We start from the raw sequence: 23,127 nt of genomic DNA on the forward strand, positions 1-23,127 counted from the left end.
GCCTCGTATTTCTTCTTCGAATCTTTGGTTTAGTTAGGCCAACTAGATCATTTTTCTTGCCATGGGAAGAGGTGCTTTGTGATGGGTTCGGTCGTGCGGTGTTCTTTCCTAGTGACAGAAGGGGTAGCAAGACACGTATTGATCGTTGCCATTAAGGATAACAAGATGGGGTCTATTCCTACATGAATAGATCTTGTCTACATCATGTTATCGTTCTTATTGCATTACTCTGTTTTTCCATGAACTTAATACACTAGATGCATGCTGGATGGCGGTTGATGTGTGGAGTAATAGTAGTAGATGCAGGCAGGAGTCAGTCTACTAATCTTGGACGTGATGCCTATATAATGATCATTGCCTGGATATCGTTATAATTATTTGAAGTTCTATCAATTGCCCAACAGTAATTTGTTTATCCGCCGTATGCTATTTTTCTCGAGAGAAGCCACTAGTGAAATCTACGGCCCCCGCGTCTATTCTTTATCATATTTGCTTTGAGATCTATTTTTATTTGCTTTTGTTTTCAGATCTGGTATTCCAAAAATCCAAAAATACCTTGCTACAATTTTTTGTTATTTATTTTATTTTGCGTTTCCGCGAGATCTATTTATCCAATCTACTACAAATCAATCTATCTTTTACCCGAGAGGGGTTGACAACCCCTCTTGTGCGTCGGGCTGCAAGTATTTGTTCTTTGTTTGCAGGTACCATTTACATAGTGTTGCTTGGTTCTCCTACTGGTTCGATAACCTTGGTTTCATCACTGAGGGAAATACCTACCAAAGTTGTGTTGCATCATCCCTTCCTCTTCGGGGAAAATAGTGACGCGGATACGAGCCATCATGGACGTAGTGCAGGGTCTTGCTCCAACAAATCAATGCCTCGAAAAATGACATGTTTGTTTCCTCTTTGTTTTGCATCCTGCACATCGTCATCTTGCATCTGATTTTCCTGCCCATTATCATCTTCCATTTTACCTTCTTGTGCATCTTCATGTTGTCTTTCACCCATATACGGCACCAATGCTAGAGCATCAGGATCTAATGGAGATTCAACCATTTCATCATCCCCTTTTCTTTTAAAAAAGACCACACCTTCCGTTGTTTCACCATTGCTACCTAAATTTTTCTGTAAAGCATCAAAATTTCTATCCAATAATCAATATGGTAGACATTAAAGTTATCATGGCATCTCAATTTGTCACGTGTGAATTAACAGAAGAAGTGACTAGCAACAGTGGTGACTAGAACTCTGCAATAACCCCACTATGAAATTAACAGAAGAAGTGACTAGAACTCTGAAAGTTTTGATAAAAGCGTGCTTGTAGAGGTCATAACTTTATTTGATGATAACCCCACTATGTTGGAAGAGTGTCAACTTTGCATGCATGTGGATCATGAAGAGAAAATTTTATGTGACAGCTATATTGTTGAATTTGAATTATTATGAGAGAGGGAAATATGGTTGTAGAAATTTTCTTGTCACTAAATTACCTCTCGTTATGTTGAGTCTGCTATTGTTTCTTTCTTCTTCTTTGCATATACTAGTTATTGCTTGTCTTGATAATTTGTTTGCTTATAAAATGCCTCTGCATAGGAACTATGTTAGACTTAAACTTGTTTTTCACATGCTATATGATGCTCTCTTCGTGTTTCAATTGCCATCTTTCATGTGAGCATCATTAAAATTATCAACGCCTAGCTAAAGGGCTTTAAAGAAAAACGCTTGTTGGGAGACAACCCAATATTTTATATGTTTTAATGAAAATACACATTATTATTTCTGTAGTAATTGTGTTTTGGTGTTTTAATTAGTGTTTGAGCCAACTAAGACCTTTGGGATGGTCTACAGTGATAGTTGATTTGATCTTACTGAAAAATAGAAAATTTTGCGCTCATTGCCAGAATTTTAAAAAATCACAGAAACGTGATTTTGATTTGAAGTTTTTTTACAAAAGATTGATATACAAATTTCCCAGATTGTCCTAATTTTCAGAATTTTTGGAGTTATATAAGTATACAAAGTTTTCAGATTGCTAAGGACTGTTCTAGTTTTGACAGATTCTGTTTTCTATGTGGTGATTGCTTGTTTTGATGAATCTATGGGTAGTAACGGGGGGTATGAACCATGGAGAAGTTGGAATACAGTAGATATTACACCAATATGAATTTAGAATGAGTTCACAACAGTACCCAAAGTGGTGATTTATTTTATTGTACTAACGGATCTCATGAGTTTTTTGTTGAGTTTTGTGTTGCGAAGTTTTCAAGTTTTGGGTAAAGATTTGATGGACTATGGAATAAGGAGTGGCAAGAGCCTAAGCTTGGGGATTCCCAAGGCACCCCAAGGTAATATTCAAGGACAACCAAGCACCTAAGCTTGGGGATGCCCCGGATGGCATCCCCTCTTTCGTCTTTGTTCCATCGGTAAATTTACTTGAGGCTATATTTTTATTCACCACATGATATGTGTTTTGCTTGGAGCGTCTTGTATGATATGAGTCTTTACTTTTTAGTTTGCCACAATCATCCTTGTTGTACACACCTTTTGAGAGGTACACGCATTAATCGTGAATTTATTAGAATACTCTATGTGCTTCACTTATATCCTTTGAGCTAGGCAGCTTGCTCTAGTGCTTCACTTATAGCATGTTCTCCTCGATGTTCCTGGAGTTCTATCCGATGTACAATATTCTTTTGCGGTGTGTTTGTCGAGATCCCATGAAATTATGGATTTATGATCAGATTATCTATGAATATTATTTGTGTGTTTTCTGAACTCTTTTATGCATGATCAAATATCTTTGTATTTCTCTTCGAATTATCGGTTTGGTTTGGCCAACTAGATTGGTTTTTCTTGCAAGGGGAGACGTGCTTAGTTTTGGGTTCAATCTTGCGGTGTCCTCACCCAGTGACATAGTAGGGGTAGCGAGGCACGTATTGTATTGTTGCCATCAAGGGTAAAAATATGGGGTTTTCATCATATTGCTTGAGTTTATCCCTCTACATCATGTATCTTACTTAAGGCGTTACTCCATTCTTATGAACTTAATACTCTAGATGCATGCTGGATAGCGGTCGATGTGTGGAGTAATAGTAGTAGATGCAGGCAGGAGTCGGTCTACTCGACACGGACGTGATGCCTATATTCATGATCATTGCCTTGGATATCGTCATAACTTTGCACTTTTCTATCAATTGCTCGACAGTAATTTGTTTACCCACCGTATGTTTTCTTTCAAGAGAGAAGCCTCTAGTGAAACCTATGGCCCCTGGTTCTATTTTCCATCATATATTTTCAGATCTATAAACCAAAAAACCCAAAAATACCTTGCTGCAATTTATTTAGATTTACTTTGGTTTGCTCTTTTATTTATCTTTTATACCTATCTATTTTAGATATCACTCTTGTTCGTGACCGTGAAGGGATTGACAACCCATTTTTTGCGTTGTGTGCAAGTGTTTGTTAGTTTGTGCAAGTGCATAGATTGGAGACTTGCTTGTGCCTCCTACTGGATTGATACCTTGGTTCTTAACTGAGGGAAATACTTATCTCTACTTTGCTGCATCACCCTCTTTAAGGGAAAAATCAACGCAAGCTTAAGAAGTAGCAGCGAGCAGGTCAGCTCATGGCCCAGAATCTGAGACGCCGGTTCAAGCAAGACGATGAAGGAAAGTTCCTTCCTTGGGAAGTAAGACAAGTAGTAAATAGATTAGGTCACGAACTCTGTTGTAGACCCAGGGCCTCAACCTATATATAGCCCATAAGGTAGAGGGGACAAGTTACAAGCTCTCAAGTACTGGGATAGCCAAATTGCACGCTTGTAACCGAGATCTCAAGCAATAATCAATCAAGCAGGAAGTAGGGTATTACCTCCACTGTGAGGGGCCGAACCTGGGTAAACCCTAGTCTCTCGATTCCAATCAACCCCGTTCAAGCTACTGTCTAGCTGCGATGGCCTCACGACTAAGTCATTTCATGAGGACATCTGTCATGACAAAACCACAACATATGGGTTCAGGCATGAGCCTTGCAACCCTCTGTATTTGTTGTGGGGGTCAATGGAAGGGATTTGAAATAACGTCCCGCATGTGTGAAATAAAATTGTTCCTGTTGGGAAACATTGTATAAAACAAAAACAGAATCACACCCACACACACCCAAGATCAATATGAAGATGCATAACGAGTTGGGATCACGATCGTTACTGTCAATGAGTTGCAGAGGAAGAAGAACGTGTCGGTGTAGATCGTACTTGGCATCCCTCGAACCATCGATGAATGATCTTGCGAATCGCCCACGAACAGCCCCTCGAACCGCCCACGATCAGCCCCTCGAACCGAAGACCGAAAGCATGGCCTCTCTACTTGGTTGCAAGCATGTAGCCTTCACGATCTGGCAGCGCTTCACCATCCAGAGCTAATCGTCGCCAGAGAATTAGAGGGAGGATATTAGAACAACACAAGACTTCTAATTATGAGGATTAGAGAATTAGTCTAGCTCTAATTAGTCAACTAGGACCAACTAGAACTAGAACTAGAAGAACTAGAGGAGGCACCAAAACTTGTGTGTCGAAAAGAGCACCAAACCTCAAGCATATATAGGTTAGAGGAGAGAGGGAGGGCTGCCACCAAGGAGGAAGGTGGTGCGTCGGCCAGGGGGAGGAGTAGGACTCCTCCCCTTCCCCAATTCGGCATCCTTCCATAGGGGAAGGGGTGTCCTCAGGGCGCGCCCCCTGCCTTGTGGTCGCCTCGTGGGTCTTCTAGTCCTCTCCCAACACTTCCAGGGTCTCTTTTGATTTACAAAAAATGTCAAGAAGTTTCATCATCTTTGGACTTCCGTAGGTATGGATTTTCTGAAAAACAAAAAACATGGAGAAAGCAGGAAATCGCACTAGGTAGTGAGTTAATAGGTTAGTCAAAAATAATAATATAAAATAGCATATAAAGCATACAAAGTGATAATATAATAGCGTTAAACAATTAAAAATTATAGATATATTGGAGACGTATCATGCACCTCGTATACAAATCAGACACTCTTCACAGAAGTGTATGGGTTTCGAAAGGAAGACTACAACCTGCCACACTGAAGTCATTTTTTGTGAAACATTTGAACTTCAAACTTTTCCTTTGATTAATACACACCATCCAAAGGCACATGCTCAAATTTAACCACTTCTTGAGTTGGCCTACTATTTTCGAGGCATTAACTAATTTTTCAGTAACTAAAAAGATCAAAATGATCTTCGGTAAGAAAATAGCGTGCAAACAAGCTCTGAATGGGCTAAAACTTGAAATGGTGTATTCATTGGACCCCTGTAAGGGGTAATAAAAAATTGAGATCATTACGGTGAAAACTTGATGCACCTCATGTATAAACCAGACACTAACCTAAAGTATGAGGGTTTTGAACGAAACCGTCGCCTTCCACACACAACTCAATTTTTTTAAACATTTGAGCTTCAAACTTTTTATGATTAATACATACCATCCAAAGACCCATGCGCAAAATTGAGACTATTCTACATTTAGTAAATATGTTTTTATAGGATTTTTCGAACTTAAGATATGAGTGGTGGATTTTTAGTCCCGCCCGCCACTGCAAATAGGAGCAGTGGCGGGCCCTTTATCTGCCCGCCATTGCTTCACGAGTAAGCAGTGGTGGGTGCAACAGAACTGCCCACCACTGCTTGTTTACTTGCCATGGGCCAATTTGGAAGAGTTCACGAGTGGTGAGCCATAGTTTGTGCCCACCGCTGCTTCTCAAATATCTGTGACGGGCAATTATTTTTATCTGCACCGCTACATTTTCAAAATAGTTGTGGCGGGTGCCCGACAGCGCGCCCCACTGATTGGAGGAAACCTATAACCGTTTTCTCAGTAGTGTGGTGCTTTTTGGCACTTACTTTGCTTGTGTTACCACAGTAAGCCGTCGTTCTACTACTTTGACACTTCCCCAAAATAAAAAGGGGGGGGGGGTGTTAGGTTACAGTCAATATTGCAATCCTTTATCTTATGCTAGTTGTCCTTTTTAGACTGTTTCTACTACTTGGTTTTTTACAACAACAATGCTTTATATAATTTTTGACATTTTGCCAAAAAACATTTTTCTACACAGGAGCATATGCTCCGGAGAGCCAAATTAGATTTCTGATACTACTTCCACAAGATTTGTCAGATAGTTTTTCATGTTCATAAATACTTTTGAGTTCATGATTTTGTTTTTCAAATTTTGAACACTTTTTAACTTGGGAATATTTTAAAATCCCCTGACATTTTTAAAAAGAGTGCACACTTTTAACATATGTACCAATTTTAAATTCTAGAAAGTGTTTAAATTCTGTAAATATTTTGTAAAATTCAGGATCATTTGTAAGTTCGTCAATAATTTGGTAAATTCATGACATTTCTTAGTTCAGGAACATTTCAAAAATTCACAACAATTTTGATATTCATGGTTTTTTTTAAAAAGAACTTTTGCTTTTATTACCATTGAACTATTTTATAAATCTTATAGTAGCCGTGTTTTGGGGTGAAAACAACCCAAAACCGGTGAAAATCTGAAATCACAGCTGTTGATACGCTAGTGCAGCGGCAACCGACTAAAAAACCTAGAATAAAAGCCCGAACCAAATCGGACCAAATTGCTAACTGGGCTGAGTACAGGTGCCTGTTTGGTCAGTTTCTAGCGTGTTACGCGTGGAACAACGTCAGGGTTATGTCTCGCTCTTTCCGAGAAAGAAGCTCGTCTCGCCTCTAGGGCGAGCGCCGAGCGAAAGCGGGCATTCCCATATACATGTTCTGCTTGAGTTCTCTGAGCGGTTTGGGAAGCTTCTATGGACCGGTTCAGATCGGTTTTAGAAGCTTCAGTTTTTGTTTCTTCTTCTTTTCTATTGTTTCTATGTGCTTTATCGGGTTTTTTATTTGTACTTTTTTGTTTTATGTGTCTTTTATTTTTTTATTTTATCTTCATTTTTCAAATACATTTGGACCTTTTTCATATACGCGTCGAAACATTTTTCATATAGAGGTTTAACATTTTTTTCCTAAATTGTGCATCATTTTTTCTAAATGTTACAAATATATTTTATAATCCATGATTTTCTTAGAGTATAAAGCATTTTTTACATTGTATAAATAATTTCTAAAATATCACAAACATTGTTTTGAAACACGTGAATGTTCTTTAAAACATGTCAATTTCAAAAAAACAATACTGGGACATCTTTTTCATTGCGTAAACAACTTTTTAGAAATGCCAGGAACATATTTTTTGGAACATTTGACATTTTCTAATATGTCACGATCATTTTTTCGATGTTATAAAATAATGTGATTATTTAACTTACATTGTAAACATATTTTAAAACTTTCATGAACCATTTTCTTTTTTGAAAATTGTGAACATTTTATAAATGCCACGCATATTTTAAGTGGTGCAAATATTTCAAAAAAATGCGAACAATTTTTCTACACTGTATGAATATTTCGAATGCATGATCAGCACTTTTTTAAAAAAATGGAATATATGTATTCAGAATATATTTTTGAAATATAATAAACAGCGAATCAATCTGTGGTTGAGTTGGTTAGGTGGACACTGGTATCCACAACCCACCAGGGTTCAAATCCTGGTGCTCGCATTATTCCTGGATTTATTTCAGAATTTCCGGCGATGTGCTTTCAGTGGGAGGAGACGTTCCCGTCAACGACGAGGCGCCTACGATGACTTCGTAAATCTCAAGATGATATGCCGGCTCAGTCTCTCGGAGGTGCTCATAGGGATGTGCGTGTGTGCGTTCATAGGGGTGAGTGTATGCACGTGTATATGAGCGCTTGTGTCTGTACTGATGCTAAAAAATAATATAATAAACAAAAGTAGAAGAAAGAAAGAGAACAAACGAATGAAAAGAAAAACGGTACGAAACAAAGGCCAACACTGGCCCGACGAAACGGCGCGTGTCGGCACGACTGACGAGCGAGGTAGATGAGGAAGAAGGGGAGGAACGGCCGTAGGGCTGCGGCGAGGAAAGCGAGAGGGCATGGCGTCGGCGATCCGCTCCGCCGCCGTCTTCCGTTCCTCCTCCGCTCCAGCACGGGGTCTCCTGCGCGCGCGCTTGAGGAGGAGCGGCGCTGCCTGGCCCGGCCCCTCTCCGGAAGCCCTTCTCGCCTCTTCAGCTCAGATTCCGGCGGCCGCGCGTCGTCCTACAAGGTAAGGCGGCTTCCCTGCTCCTCCTTTTCTCCGTCATGTGTAGACCCCCATCGTGCGCTTGCTCCAATCCACCAGCAGTGGCGGATCTAGGATTTTGAAACATCGTCTGGGGTATCTTCTGCAGGAAGGGTTTTTTTTTTTTTGCCTACGATCTTCCACTACTAATTTGACGTATGTAGGAAGAAATGGCACTGAAGAATTGCCATTCAAGAAATAGTTGCTTTGCATCATACTACAATTTTGATTCCAACTCCTAGTTCCAGTTTACTGTACCGTTACAAAAATCACAAATGATAAGTCACGGGCTGCACCATTGATCATAAGTCAACTCATGTGACTCCAGTTATTCATACTCCGTAGCATTTTCCTGATGACCAGACAGTTCCTCATGTTTATCTTCTTAATGACAACAAATATGGCATGCAATCAACCAGAATTTAGAAAAGGTCAACCTACCACACACATGACAAATCTGGATGGTTGCAGCACACCGCCGGCTGCCGGGTAGAACTGCACGCTGGGTGGTGCCGGCGTGCCGCTGTTGCGTCGGCCGGATGGGGCGGGTACCAGGTGGCTCCTGGCCTCCTGGGAACGGACTATGGCACTGGATCGACCGAGCTCCGCCGCTCTGCCGCTACGGTGAGTTGCAGGCGAGGCGGCGAGTAGCTGAGTAGGGATGGGGGAATCAGGGGACGGGAACAGGTGCGGCTGTGCGCACTAGGTCGGGATAATGCTTCCTGGGCTTTTTTATATTTTCCTCAGGGCTTTTCTTCTATGGTATGAAGGCCATCACAAAATCCCCCTGTCCACCCTCTGGATCCGCAGCTTTGCACTAACAGCAGCCAATAAACTTGAAGTAATGGTAAGATAATATTAGAAATATTCATGACAGTTTTAAAATATTTTTACACTTTTCAGACCATTCCTTTTCCACTGTCATGAACATTGATAAGATAATATTAGAAATTACCAGCTAATAAACTTGAAGTAAAAGAATAGGTAGTAGTCAGTGAAGAGTAGAAGATGAGAGGTCCATACCTTGGTAAGCCTATGTAGCATATTGTTTCTGTAGTAAATAGCTAACATGAGACCGCAGAGGCGCAGACACGCCAAGGAACTGAATGCAGGTCATGGGCTATTTTCTTCTCCCAGATTTTTTGTGCTTCTTGTGCTCTGTTGTCCTTCTCAAGTGCACGCACTAATTGCTTGTATGTTCTGATGGTATTTCCTTGCCCTTTGCTCAACATCCATTTTATTACCTAGGTGTGTGGTTGGCAGAAATTCAATTCATACTGTATAAAAGATAAATCCAATAAAAATAATTTAATTATAATCTGCAATACTTGGACAATTCTATGCCATTGTTCCTCCTTTTCAAGAGCTACAATTGCTTGCTTTAATGAGGCGAGTGGAAAGTCCTGCTCAAAGGCGATCCATGCATCAAGGGTGCTGTAAATAGCTTCTTTTGAATCTTCAAGATCAAGAAGCTGCAATTTAGAGATAACAGTAGTTAATTAATTTGTTCCAGTGAGCAGCAGTGGCTAACTGCCAGCAATAAATAAAATCTGTAGTTAGGTTTCAAGAAGCACATCTGATCCATACTGTGTTCTCTACATAAATAAAGGCTGCAATTTGTGTACTGAGGTGAATCCTAAATTTCCTACTCTAGCCCAAAGTGCTGTGTACCTAGTACTGCATACTAAGCTGCATATGATAAATCATTCCGTCGTTGAAACCAAGATATGTTTGGTAAGACCTACTTACTTGTAAACAATTAAGCATATTGCAATGAATAAGCTACTAAAAGTTTTTAGGGACAACAGTTGCTAGTTGACTACATAGTGCAAGCTCATTACTTGCCTTGAAGGTGCAAGAGAACTTTTATAGTTCATTTTGGTAAATAACAAGTGAAATTGCACACTTACTAGCGGATCCAAACCTTCTTCTTTCGGTGTCCCCTAGCTTTTTGAATCAGGGTCAGATCATTATCTCTTTGTTGTGCCTCTACCACTTATCTAGTTGTATTTTAGCATTTTTTTCTCGATATAATGCCACTGAGAAGCTGAGTACAGGTTATATATATCATGTTAGTGACGTAATAAATTCCATTTCTCCTCAGCATCCCTGCAAGTTAACCTGGGCCGCAAAAAGCATATGGAGAGTCAGCTTGCGTACCTGAGAAGGATGCTCGTGACTGGAGAGAGATGAGGGAAATACTTGAAGCATCGGCGCAGCGCGATGAAAAGTAAGGAACTAATTCTTTTGTGAGAAATTTTTTTATTTGACACTATCTTAAAATCTGCTTCCTTATTTGACACAGGAAAAAAATTTCTTCCCTATTTGACACAAATTCTAAATTTTATTCCCTATATGATATTTCCGTTCATTTTGAGCCTAAATGGCACCTGAAAAGACTCTTTTGCCCCTCATGTGGTATGTGTGTGGGGGGCAATAGCGCACACATGCAACACCAGTGCGAGGGCAGGAGCACACACGCAGCAACACATACACATGCACCAACACACACGCACGTGCACACACACACACACACACACACAACAACACGCATGCACACACACGCACACACATGCACGCGCGCACACGCACAGCAACACACACGAACGTAGCACACACACGCAGCAGCAACACACACGCACGTAGCACACACACACGCAGGCAGCACATAGGCACGCAACAGCACACACACACACGCGCACGTACCCACGCAGTAGCAAAGACACACGCAGCAGCACACATGCACACACACATGCAGCAGCAGCACACATGTGCGCGTGCACCCACACACGCAACAGCACACACGTGCGCACACACATACCGCATGAGGGGCAAAAATCGTCTTTTCAGGTGCCATTTAGGCTCAAAATGGACGAAAGTGTCGTATAGGGAATAAAATTTAGGACTAGTGTCAAATAGAGAAGAAAAACTTTTCCAGTGTCAAATAAGGAACCAGATTTTAAGACAGTGTCAAATAAGGAATTTTCTCTTCTTTTGTCCTGCAGATCTTCCTTTTCTTCCGTATGAACTATGCTAAACATGGTTCCTTTTAACCTGCAGGTGCAAGCGACAGGACAAGGTCGTAAACTGTGCTGCCGCCGCTATGTTCCTTGCGTTGTTCGCAGGCCACGTGTTCTTTCGCTGAATCAAAAAATAGGTTGTGATTGCCTTGGCCCATGCCTTGTTTGCCTTCTCCCTGCACTCTGCGCTTTATGCATTTGAACTATGTGTCTCGACAGTTAGAGGCAAGGCACTTCTATATGGTTAAACTTTTGGGTCCTCTCTTGGTGTTGCGTGAAGTATTTTGTTAGCACAGCTCACATCAGAATTTCACCCACTCATGCATGAGAATGCCGATTCTTATGAGTATGAAGTATGACTGTTTCGTATAGCTATGTCGTAACACCGATGGCTACAAGGCCGAGGCATTTTCGCTCTCCCTCACTTTTTCTTAAGGGAAAGCCACTGTGACGGATTATATTACTTTGGGGCATAATGGATACATTATTCACTATTACATCAAATACATCATTCACTATTACATCGATCAAGAAATAGGTTCATCCATATTCAAGCAGATGCTATATGAGCCACCGTATTAGCTTCTCTGGGACAAGGGCTAACGGACACAAGCTGAAGTTGCAACAAAGACTCCGTGAACCGAAAGTGGTCTTCTCAGCTCGAGCTTACATGAGCTCGAGCGAACCGTAAAATAAAATAAAAATGGCTTTTTTTTAGCAAACATTGACAAATGTTTTGATTGCTTGCAAAATTTCATCATGGATGACATTTGTGGACGACGTTGCAAAAAGATGCTAGTTTTTTTTTCCTTTTTTTAGTTTTACTGTTCATCCAAACTTATATGAGCTTGAGCTCAAACTAACCGCTTCCTGAACTGACGGTGCTGCAATAAGTCCAATACAGTTCCCTCCATGTTGCATGACCTCGACCACTTCCAATCTATCATATTCGACCAAGATCGTGTTGCATCACATTTGTCCCGCTAAAATCTACTCTACTTGGCATGGTGTGCTCGGGTTTCAGCAGTTGTAATATCGTCAACAAACAGAATCTCTCAATTGCTACGTGACACAAAATGACCCTGAGCATCTCATCCACAAAACCAGAGGCAGCCCCTGGGCGACATGGAGTTGTTACACCAATAGGCATCAAGACACAAACATCAGTGCGCGATGGCACGAGGCCATACATTAACATCTTCGCAATGATCTTGCTTGAACCTACAATGCCAAAGCACGGAGGCGTCACCTGAAGGAGAAGGGGGAGAGAGAGGGTGACAAGCCCCAAAACACCACCTCATTCCGGTGCTTCCATAGGTGCCAGCAGCAGAGCAGGATGAAAGGTGTTCGGCGAGGCTTGGCCGACGGTGTCGGCGACGTCGATAAGATGGAGAGCCCCAACCAAGGTGTCGCTGACGTCGAGATGCAAGCGTTGCCAGAAAGGAGATGAGAGAGTGGCAACCGAAAACCAAATGATCTAAGGGGGCAGTGCGAATTGGCCTACATCATCGGCGGCGTTAACGATGGTCTTTCGGAGAAGCACTGTCACCGCTGTAGATGTGTGCCAGGGAGAGCAGCCAAGCAAACAACTTGCCTATAGACGACGTCCGGGAAGACTAGATCACAGCGGTGAATGAGGCTTGCACTTTGTTGACGTGAGAGAGATTGTACAACTGGGTTGTAAATAGAGAGTCCCAACTGGGTTGTAAATAGAGAGTGGGTGATCACCGATATGGACCGTCGAAAACATACATTGTCTTGATCGGCAAAGAGTGCACGATACGGGGTTGCCCGTCCCTGATTGAGGTGAGACGAGGCACGAGGATTGAGTGGAGGCCATGCACCACGACCTGCAAGACCAAGGCTTCAAACGCAGTGGTGTGCGTGAATAATAAGGGTACGAAGACTAAAGAGGCCCATACGACATGCAATGATCATGGTAAAAGGAGGTCATCCGCGTGTCTCCCACCTCCTCCCACAAGAGGATGTGATAAGCCATCACAAGGCAGGCGATGCCCTGCCAGTGATCGCCAGCTTGGGAGCAGGCACTGATAGAGAAAAATGAGAATCCGTCCAGCTCGTTCCAAGCCCAGTGTGCCCATCTCGACTCAAACTGGAAGTAAAGTCGATGAAACAATTTGAGAAGAAGGCACTTGTTTTGGCAGGCTAGGTCCTTTTACGTTGGGGCCTCCCTCCTCCTTAGGCCTTGTACAATAGGAGATGCTTAGAGAAATAAACTAGGCTTTTTTTAAGCACCAGTGCTTACTCGTACAGGATAGACGCTTAACTAAGCGCCTCTCCTGTAGAAATAGGCACCGATACTTCAGGAAAATTCAAATTATTTTTCTAAGCATCTCTCTAAGCACCTCCCATTGTACAAGGCCTTAGGGCGGCAGACGCCCTCTCAGGCAACAAGGCATTGTGTGTTGGAAGCAGCTTCAACCACGTCTCGGAGAAATTCCGAAGCAGCGCGTCGAGCGCCTTAATCACAAACGGTGGCAACATCATAGCGGCCATGGTGTAGGTGAGGAGGGCGTCCAGAACCGCAGTGACGAGAACAAAAAGAATGTCGTGCGAGAGCAGCCACGCCTCTCTCGCGACTTCTAAGGCTCGTTTTTTTGGTTGGTGGGCTTTGTTGTGGTAAAAAATTTATAAACTTTTATGAAAACCGACATACAAAATAGTGAAACGTTAGCCGGCTAAACATGGAAAAAAATGCAAGAAGTAGAAATACCATGTAAGCCATGGAATGCCAAAGGAAGCATCATTGCTGGTGTGGTGTATGCTTGCACGCATATGTTAGGCCACGTGCCAGTGCCACACGTTCCTACAGTCCAAGCCCAAGTCCAAGCAAGTCGACTCACTGCACACGGCACGGGCACGGAGAGGCAGCCACGCAAAAACCGCGACCGAGCCAGCCTGAGGCCTGAGCCGAACCTCCACTCCAGGCCGCCGCCGCTGTTGCTTCCGGTTCGCCACCACTCGCTCGGTCGCTCCGCTCGCCGCACCCGCACTGCAGTCTGCATCCCCCTTCCCTTCCCCATGGCCGCCTCGCCTTCCCTCCACGCCCCCCGCCTCCTCCACCTGCTCCCGAACCCCGCCCCGACTCTCGGCAGGCCCCGGCGGCGGCGCCTCGCGACGGCGCCGGCGTCGGCTGTGCCGCCGTCGAGGAACGGGAGCTCGGCGGGGACGGACTGGTGCCCCGTGCCCCCGGAGCAGCGGCCCGTGAACGAGTACGAGGCGCTGGCCGCGTCGCTGCCCTTCTCCTGGGCGGCGGGGGACCTGCGCCTCTACTGCTCCCGCCTCGCCTTCACGGGGGCCGCCTTCGCGCTCTTCGTCGGCCTCCCCGTCGCGGCCTTCGGCGGCCGCGGGGGCGCCGGCGGCGACGCCCTGCACCTCGCGCTCGGGGCCACCGGCTCCGGCATCCTCGCCGTCACGCTCGCCGTCGTGCGCATGTACCTCGGCTGGGCCTACGTCGGGAACCGCCTGCTCAGCGCCACCGTGGAGTGTGAGCCGCCCGCCCGATTTTATATATTCCCCTCTGATCGGCCGGTTTGTAGTGTCTCTGTGCCTGAATTATGTGCGTGATTCCTCGCAGATGAGGAGACGGGATGGTACGACGGGCAGGTGAGATGATACTCATGATCACTCGTTTCTGTGATCTGGTTTTTATTCTGTTAATAACATGCTGACCTGACGACCCTCGGATGCTATGATTGTTCAAGAGCAACTGGCTTTTTGTGAAGTATAATCAGCGGGATGTAAGGGGTTTGAATTGGGGAAGCCACTGGCGGCGCTGAATATAATATAAGTAGCGTGACGCCACCAAAATATCACTGGTTAAGTAATAAGTATATAATTAGCATCACACCATCAAAAGACCACTGAGTAATTGACCGAGATAGCATCACACCACCAAAATATCATTCACAATAGCCGTTCGCTTGCTTATAAGTTATAACTCTGTACCTGAAGTTACTGATGTTCAATATGCACCTAGTGCTGAAGTGTTACCTTCGCTTCTGTATGTTTTTTGCATGTTTATAATAGAAGCCTTGCATGATGAACTTTGTTGGCAAGACTGGTATAGAAATTCAAAGATGGCATAGCATGGACATTTTCATTGGACGCCAATTATTCAATCATCTCTGAAGCATATACACTTCCGTTTCAGTTTGTTATACCAATTCATCATTTGTATTGATTCATACACTTGATGCACTTTTCTGCTCCAGTTCTAAGGAGGAACAACTTAGTAAGGAAACCCAATTAACTCTTTATTCTACCTTGCACATAAGCTGTGATGTAAACAGTAAACATGAGGGAACTTATTTCGCCCTTGTAGTATTGACACATTCCTCGGATGCCATTAAAACTGGGCTTTTTATTTACTCTAGATAGGTCAAGTTACCCCCTTCACTGATTTCATTATTGATGATGTAAGGGATTTGAACTAGAGAAGCGGCAGTCAGCACCCAATATAATATAAGTAGCATCACACCACCAAAGTATGAAGCTGGATAAGTAATAAAAGTAGCATCATTCCACCAAAAGATCACTGAATAAGAGGCATAAGTAGCATTGCGCCACCAAAAGATCACTAAATAAGAGACGCAAGTAGCATCACACCACCTAAAGATCACCGAGCAAGTGACACAAGTAGCATCACGCCACCAAAAGATCATTCACACTACTTGTTTAATTCCTTATAAGTTACTATAACTGTGTGCCTGAAATTACTGATGTATTCAGTATAACTCTGCCTGAAACTGCTGATGTATTCAGCATAACTCTGTGCCTGAAATTACTGATGTACTACTGAAGTGTTTGTATGCTTATGTATTTTTGTAACTGAAGCCTCGCATAATGGACTTTGTTGCCAACAGTGATATGAAATTCAAAGATGATATACCAAAAACACATGTTCACAGGATGCCAATTAATTAATCATCTCTGAAGAGTACACATTAACTTATAAATGGAGTTTCAGTTATGTTGGTTATGACGGTGCTTCACTTGTTTTGATTCATACACTTCATGCATTTTATGCTGCAACTCTAGCGCGGAGCAATTTAGTAAAGAAACCCAGCTAGCTTTAACAGAAGTTATGATGTAAACATGACGACTTATTTCGCCCATGTAGTATTTAACCCATTCAGCCGATGCTATTAAAACAGGGCTATTCTTTTTTAGTCTAGATGGGTTAGGTTGCCCCCTTCACTGATTTCATTCTTGATGATGTTGCAGATATTATGCTGACTAGATTAATTTATGCATGGAGATATGAGAAAATAGTGTACATATTCAGCACCAGGCATTGGAATTAGCTGTGGCATCCTGACTCTGTTTCTTACTCTTGGCAGATATGGGTTAAAACCCCAGAAGTTCTAGCTCGTGATCGTCTTCTCGGATCATTTTCTGTAAGTTGACATCATACATGTTAACCTCTGACATCCTAGTCCACTTTGGTCTGATCGGTTATGTTAACTGTCAAAGTGCTTCTTTTCTGTTGAGATACCTGTCAAGAAGCTAGGGAAATGAATATTGAATGGTGTATGCACATGGCATGAGCTGTGTAATTATTGACAAGAATATACTCGTATAAAGAACCGATTGCCTGGATCTACCTTTTATGGGCGTTATCTGGACCAGTCTGTTTCTAAAATGATGCACACTATTAAACTGCCATGTTCCTATAAAAAAAAGTAGTATTAAACTGTGATAGGCGTGGGCCACTGGGAGCTACTAAATCATGCATTAGGAATCTTTCTGTAGGACTTTGTTTGGTGTAACAGGCTACGCATTATAGCTTTACGAGACTAAGCAATAAGAAACAGTTGGTCTTTACATCATCTCAAGTCTTCTCCCTGATGATGCTGTCTATTTCCAGTATCCCATCTCATTCAAGCGGCGCCGTGCTGGCCACCTTCTGTGTAACGCTGACCCCTTCGTGAACCAAGTTTCATGATATTAGTCATACTTGCATTGCATGGTCATGCTGTAAAAGGGGGAAAAAACTAACATGGTAGCACATGCTGCTTCTTCAGGTGAAGCCGGTGCTGAACAGAGTGAAGTTCACCCTGGTGGGCCTGGCGGTGTCGCTGACCCTCTGCATCCTCCTCTACGCCAACACCGAGAAGCCGAGGGAGCCGCTGGAGAACCCCGCTGGCGGGAGGGCCATCCCCGGGGTGTACAGCGACGCCGCCGCGAGGTCGTTCGAGCCCGACGCCTTCTGCGGGGAGCCCGACCTCGGCGGCGACCAGTCGTAACTTTCGACGGTGGTTCTGGTGGAAGGCGATGACAGGATCATCTATCTCATAGCATCCATCCTGTTCATCAGGGTGAAGTGGTGTAAATATCTAGCCGTACATAGCGATAGTCCATACGAAAAATGAAATTGTATGTAGCTGTTGGTCCTGTGTATCTTGGTCCGGTTTGGCTGGCGGGGACGTGACAGGCGAGGTGACGGCGACGCCGTTGGGTCATCCGCCAGCGCCAGGAATGTCGTTGACGCGGTTGGGAGCGTTCGCGTCTTGTGTGGCGGGCGTGCTGGCCGCCGAAACCGGGTGGAAGCTGCCTGCCTGAGAAAACGATGCGTCTCCGTCCCACTTGCTGAGAACGTATCTCTCTCGGCGGGCGCTTTTCCGGATCGAATCCAGGGAGGAGTCCATTCCGGAGCTCGGCGTTTCCTCAGGCCGGCAACTCTTCGCCGCCACAGGGCCTGATGCCGGCATAAAATCACCCGTGGACCGTTCCTTTTAAGAAAACCCGGGTATCAGGCACGGACTTGCTAAATTTGTTACGGGCACTCACTTGTCTTATTTAATTTTTTTAAGAGGGGAGGAAAATATCTTATAAGGACCCCAATAGCCAACGAACGTTAATCGGGAAGCATGGCACTTGCGAATGTTTTTCATGACAAGTTCTTCGAAAGCACATGGCAATTTTTTCACGAACACGTGGGAACTTGTGCGCAAAGGGATTTTGCTGCGAAAATGACCATGGCGGGATTGCAGTTATCCGAAGCTGTGGGTGGCCAGCAAAAGTTACGGGCACTCAGTTCGTCGCTGTGACCTAAAGCTTTGAAAACGATAGCCACAGCCTCCAACATCACAAATCCGTCCAGTTCTTCACCGGATACCCGCGGCATGGCGGTATTCCTCGCGAAAGTTGGAGCTCAATGTCGAGCACAACCACTGCCCTAACCATTCGCCACCGCACACGATTTTTCAAGCACAGCTCATAGCCATTCCACCTCCGTTTTTCAGCCAGAAAAACCATTGCATTTATATTTTTTTTAAGCAGAGAATTCTACTCCCTCCGTTCCATAATAGAAGGGCGCGTTTTTTAGGCCAGCCTATCTAAAAAACGGCTTTTCTATTATGGAACAGAGGGAAGGTTTTGAAATGTCCGCTTCGAGAAGGCATTGAAAATTAGTACAGAGCCCCGGAAAATCCGAGAAGGGGGAATGTGTCCGTGCCGCTTGGGGTCAAACATGCCGTCGCCGCCGCCCCGGCTGGAATCCAAACCCCTCGCCCTCGGGTCCGTCCACCCCGCAAAACGCCCACGCCCACGCGCAGGCCTCACCAGCACCACCACCTTCCCCCACACGGCAGCCAGAGCCGCGCCAGCGAGGCAGCCGCCGCGCCGGCACAGCACAATCCTTCCCTCCCTCCCTCCCTCGCTAGCTAATCGCCCACCAAATACTCGCTCGCTCCTCCCCTCGCCTCGCCTGCGGCCCATCCCATCCCATTCCGCCCGCGCTTTAACCCGCTGTCGTCGATTAATTAACTAGGCCCACTTGCGCTGCTCTAATTCCGCCAGCGGCAGCGGCAGGGGGCGGAGGAGGATCCGGCGGGGATTGGGATCGGGCGGCGGTCGATGCCGGCTGGCGGGGCATGGCCGGGCGCCGAGCGATGAGGACGGGAGGCACGGGCATGCGGGGGCTCGCCGCCGCGGCGCGCTCCTCGCCCGCGCTCCCCTTCCTGCTGGCGGCCGCCTCGGCCGCCGCGCTCGTCGGGGGCGCCTACTTCTGGGTGGTGGTCGCCTCGTTCCGCCTCCCCGACTCGCAGGCCCTCGGGTGCCGGCCCGACGGCGAGGGCTCCTGGGCCATCGGGGTCTTCTACGGCAGCAGCCCCTTCCACCTCCGCCCCATCGAGCTGGTGAGGAGCCTCGAGCCTTCAAGGCTGTGTGTGGTGTGGGTTTTGACTTTCGGGGAGGCGCTGGGGTGCTCACTGCTGTTTTGATTTGGTTCGCGCAGGAAGGGAGGAGCAGCGCCAACGGCTCCGCGTGGCCGGTGGCCAACCCCGTGCTCACCTGCGCCTCCGCCACCGACGCCGGCTACCCCAGCAACTTCGTCGCCGACCCCTTCCTCTACCTGCAGGTACGGTCCGTCAACTCTGCGGAATTGCGCTTTACTGCTGTGTGTACATGTACGGGCATCTCGCGAAATTTGCGGCGTCAGGGCTGCAAATCCTTGATCCTTGAGCTGCTAAACAAGCGAAATTCAGGCTGACTGGGTGGATTTTGGTGGCGGTTGCGGTGTTTCTGAATTCAGCTCCTCTGCAACCGAGGCTTAGCAAGCGCTTGCGGCTCGACTCTCGGATGCTTAGGAGTAGGACAGGATTTGGGAGTGCGATGTCTATCTGGGTAGCTGGATATGGTGTTCTGACGGTTCTATTAGCATGTGGAAGACATTGTATCAACTGTTCTAGTCGGGGATGCAAAATTAACTACCAAGCTTGGTGCGTACTGAATTGCCAGTGCATCATGAACAATTTAACTTGATAACTTTACTTGGGGAGGACTGCAACCTTGTTTATACTGAAACATTGTCTCCATGGCATGATTGAACACTTCAGCTATTAATCCTGTAATTTGATTGTAAAACAGACTAACTACCACTCGAACATGCTTGCATGAAAAAGAATTAGTGTGATTCTGAAATGTATTTTTGAGGAAATTTAGCTTCTGAAATGCTGCTGATTTGGTTGATGGTTTCAGACTTTCATGCACCAAAGTACCAAACAAAAGCACATCGTTAGCGTACTTGTACACTGCATGACAACATAAGTGGATTTGCCCAATTAAATAGTTTTTATAAGGCCCAGAAACACATTTGAGGATATTTGTTTGTGCATTTACCTGTTTTGGATGATATTTATGTTACACTTCATACAAGACATCTAAATCATGTTTCTTAATACTTTTTATCAACCTAGAAATGCCATCTTCATGGATTATATGTTTGGACTTATGTTCATAGAAGTATTCTTGAGTTGAGAAAGAACTTCATGCGATTTACCTTCTGCATTCTTTTCTACTTACCATAATATGTTTTGCATTGATATTTTCTGGAATTCTCAACCGGATATTACTTCTTATTCGTCTCTCAGGGCGACACACTGTTTCTTTTCTTTGAAACAAAAACAACTACCTCAATGCATGGTGATATTGGTGTTGCAAGAAGCTTCGATCAAGGTGCAACATGGGAGTTTCTTGGTATTGCTCTAGATGAGGCATGGCACCTGTCCTACCCTTTTGTGTTCAAATATGAGAATGAGGTATATTTTTCACTCTGTATCTGTTACCTGAGAACTAAGTGGCTATTTCTGGAGATGTCGAGGTACTAACTTTCTCTTTTTTCAGATTTATATGATGCCAGAGGGGAACAAAAAGAAGGAGCTTCGACTTTATCGTGCTACTAAATTTCCGCTCGAATGGACATTGGAGAAGGTGCTCATCAACAAACCACTTATTGACGCCTCATTAGTCCAATATGAGGATAACTGGTGGCTCTTTGCCTCGGATTTTACACGGTATGGAACTGAGAAGAATGCAGAGCTTGAGATTTGGTACAGTAGCTCTCCTCTTGGTCCTTGGAAAGAGCACAGGCAGAACCCTATTTACAAAGCTGACAAAAGTTTGGGAGCTCGAAATGGTGGAAGGCTCTTCATGTTTGAAGGGTCGTTGTATCGTCCAGGTCAGGATTGCAGCGGAACCTATGGACGGAAGGTTAAGTTGTACAAAGTTGAAAAGCTAAGCAAGGAAGAATACAAAGAGGTGCCAGTAGAACTTGGGATTGAAGAGCCAAAGAAGGGGAGAAATGCCTGGAATGGTATGAGGTACCATCACTTGGACGCGCAGCAACTTGACTCTGGTAGATGGATAGCTGTAATGGATGGTGACCGCGTTCCTTCAGGCGATTCAACGCGAAGGTCCATCTCTGGTTACCTGGGTTTCTTGCTAGCCATAGTTCTGGTCACTTTTGTGGGGTTTGTGAAAGGTGCAATCAATTGCTACATCCCTCCGAGTTTCTGGGCTGCCCCGGCAAGGAGAAATGAATTGTCCCGTATCGTGCCTGTCTACCGCTTCAACCAGAAAGTCCGCAGATATTCTACCAGCCTTGGCAGATACATCACAGCCACCAAAGCAAGGCTCAATGAGAAAACATGGTCCAACAAGCTCTTCTTCTGCGTGATTGCTCTATTAGGGACCATGAACGTCTGCATCGCTGTGCACTTCCTACTTGGTGGTAATGGCACGGAAGAGGCATACACACATCAAGGTCAGCGCTCTCAGTTCACGTTGGTCACCATGACATATGAAGCTCGGCTCTGGAACTTGAAAATGTTCGTCGAACACTACTCCAGATGCGAGTCGGTCAGGGAGATAGTTGTCGTCTGGAACAAAGGCAACCCTCCTGGCAGTGATGCCTTCGACTCCACGGTGCCTGTCAGGATACGAGTGGAGGAGCTCAACTCTCTCAACAACAGGTTCAGAGTCGACCCTCTGATAAAGACCCGGGCCGTCCTCGAGCTGGACGACGACATCATGATGACCTGCAGCGACGTAGAGAAAGGGTTCAAGGTGTGGAGGGAGCACCCCGAGCGGATGGTCGGCTTCTACCCACGGATGATCGACGGCGACCCTCCGCAGTACAGGAACGAGCGGTACGCCAGGGGCAAGAAGGGCTACAACCTGATCCTCACAGGTGCCGCATTCATGGACAGTGAGTTTGCTTTCAAGAGGTACTGGAGCGAGGAGGCCAAGGAAGGGAGGGACTACGTGCACAAGAACTTCAACTGTGAGGACCTGCTGATGAACTTCATGTACGCGAACGCGAGCTCCGGTGCCGGGGGGAGGACGGTGGAGTACGTGCACCCGGCGTGGGCCATCGACACCTCCAAGCTCTCCTCCGTCGCCATCAGCCGCGACACCCAGAAGCACTACGACGTGAGGACCAAGTGCCTGGCCAAGTTCTCCTCCATATACGGCCCTCTGCCACAGAAATGGGAGTTCGGCAGGCGACAAGATGGCTGGGACAAATAGCCCGGGCTCTGGACAGTGGGGGCGGGAGATAGTACACAACCAACAGATGCAAATGCTTAGAACTTTTTTTGTTGTTGGTCCCGTGGGAAGTTTTGCAGCACGGGACGGAAATGCTATAACCTGCTTGGTAGAAGTGTCTATTAGATTTTGGCTAGAAGCCTAGATTGCAGTAGATCAAGATCTCTTCAGTGTCTGGTTCAATGCTCAAAATAGGCCAACTGCAATGCGCTAAGATTCGATTGGGTCGTATGCTTGTCCTTTTCTCATAGATATTCTTTTTGCACTTTGTTTCTCCAATTGTAAATGGTGTGGTTTTGCTTATCAAACTAGAGTGCAAGGAATTCATCTTAGATGTTTCAGAATTTTGTTCACGTCACTAGAGTGGACTGCAGTGGCAGGAGAAATTCTAACGTTTTGTGGCGTGCGATAGCGAGACTGGCGGGAAAGTATCCGGTGCTCCCAGCCTTTGGGTACTCCCGGTGCTCCAATGTTAAAAAATGTTTTTAAATATTTCAAAGAATTCTGGAAAAAAATGAGAATGATCACA

At 45.1% G+C, this 23,127-nt stretch overlaps 2 protein-coding genes and 2 long non-coding RNA genes across 4 annotated transcripts; 3 read left to right on the top strand and 1 right to left on the bottom strand.

The window, feature by feature from the left end:
• Positions 1 to 7,929: 7,929 nt before the first annotated feature.
• Positions 7,930 to 11,620, top strand: LOC125526772. The gene is made up of 3 exons (XR_007291883.1): positions 7,930 to 8,214; positions 10,334 to 10,459; positions 11,290 to 11,620. It is a non-coding gene; the product is annotated as an uncharacterized LOC125526772 (long non-coding RNA).
• A 2,509-nt stretch (positions 11,621 to 14,129) lies between these two features.
• LOC125526801 (uncharacterized protein ycf36) lies at positions 14,130 to 17,655 on the top strand. The gene is made up of 4 exons (XM_048691427.1): positions 14,130 to 14,757; positions 14,848 to 14,876; positions 16,613 to 16,669; positions 17,297 to 17,655. The coding sequence occupies exons 1-4, from the start codon at positions 14,292 to 14,294 to the stop codon at positions 17,516 to 17,518; spliced, it is 774 nt and encodes a 257-aa protein (XP_048547384.1). The 5' UTR covers positions 14,130 to 14,291; the 3' UTR covers positions 17,519 to 17,655.
• Positions 17,028 to 17,512, bottom strand: LOC125526818. Its single transcript, XR_007291905.1, has 2 exons — positions 17,272 to 17,512; positions 17,028 to 17,195 (listed from the first exon to the last, which is right to left on the bottom strand). It is a non-coding gene; the product is annotated as an uncharacterized LOC125526818 (long non-coding RNA).
• A 1,113-nt stretch (positions 17,656 to 18,768) lies between the features above and the next one.
• LOC125526781 (glucosamine inositolphosphorylceramide transferase 1) lies at positions 18,769 to 22,951 on the top strand. The gene is made up of 4 exons (XM_048691414.1): positions 18,769 to 19,411; positions 19,510 to 19,632; positions 20,645 to 20,812; positions 20,898 to 22,951. The coding sequence occupies exons 1-4, from the start codon at positions 19,148 to 19,150 to the stop codon at positions 22,578 to 22,580; spliced, it is 2,238 nt and encodes a 745-aa protein (XP_048547371.1). The 5' UTR covers positions 18,769 to 19,147; the 3' UTR covers positions 22,581 to 22,951.
• Positions 22,952 to 23,127: the final 176 nt, after the last annotated feature.

This window comes from Triticum urartu, chromosome 1 (genome assembly GCF_003073215.2).
Source record: "Triticum urartu cultivar G1812 chromosome 1, Tu2.1, whole genome shotgun sequence".
Lineage (NCBI taxonomy): Eukaryota > Viridiplantae > Streptophyta > Magnoliopsida > Poales > Poaceae > Triticum > Triticum urartu.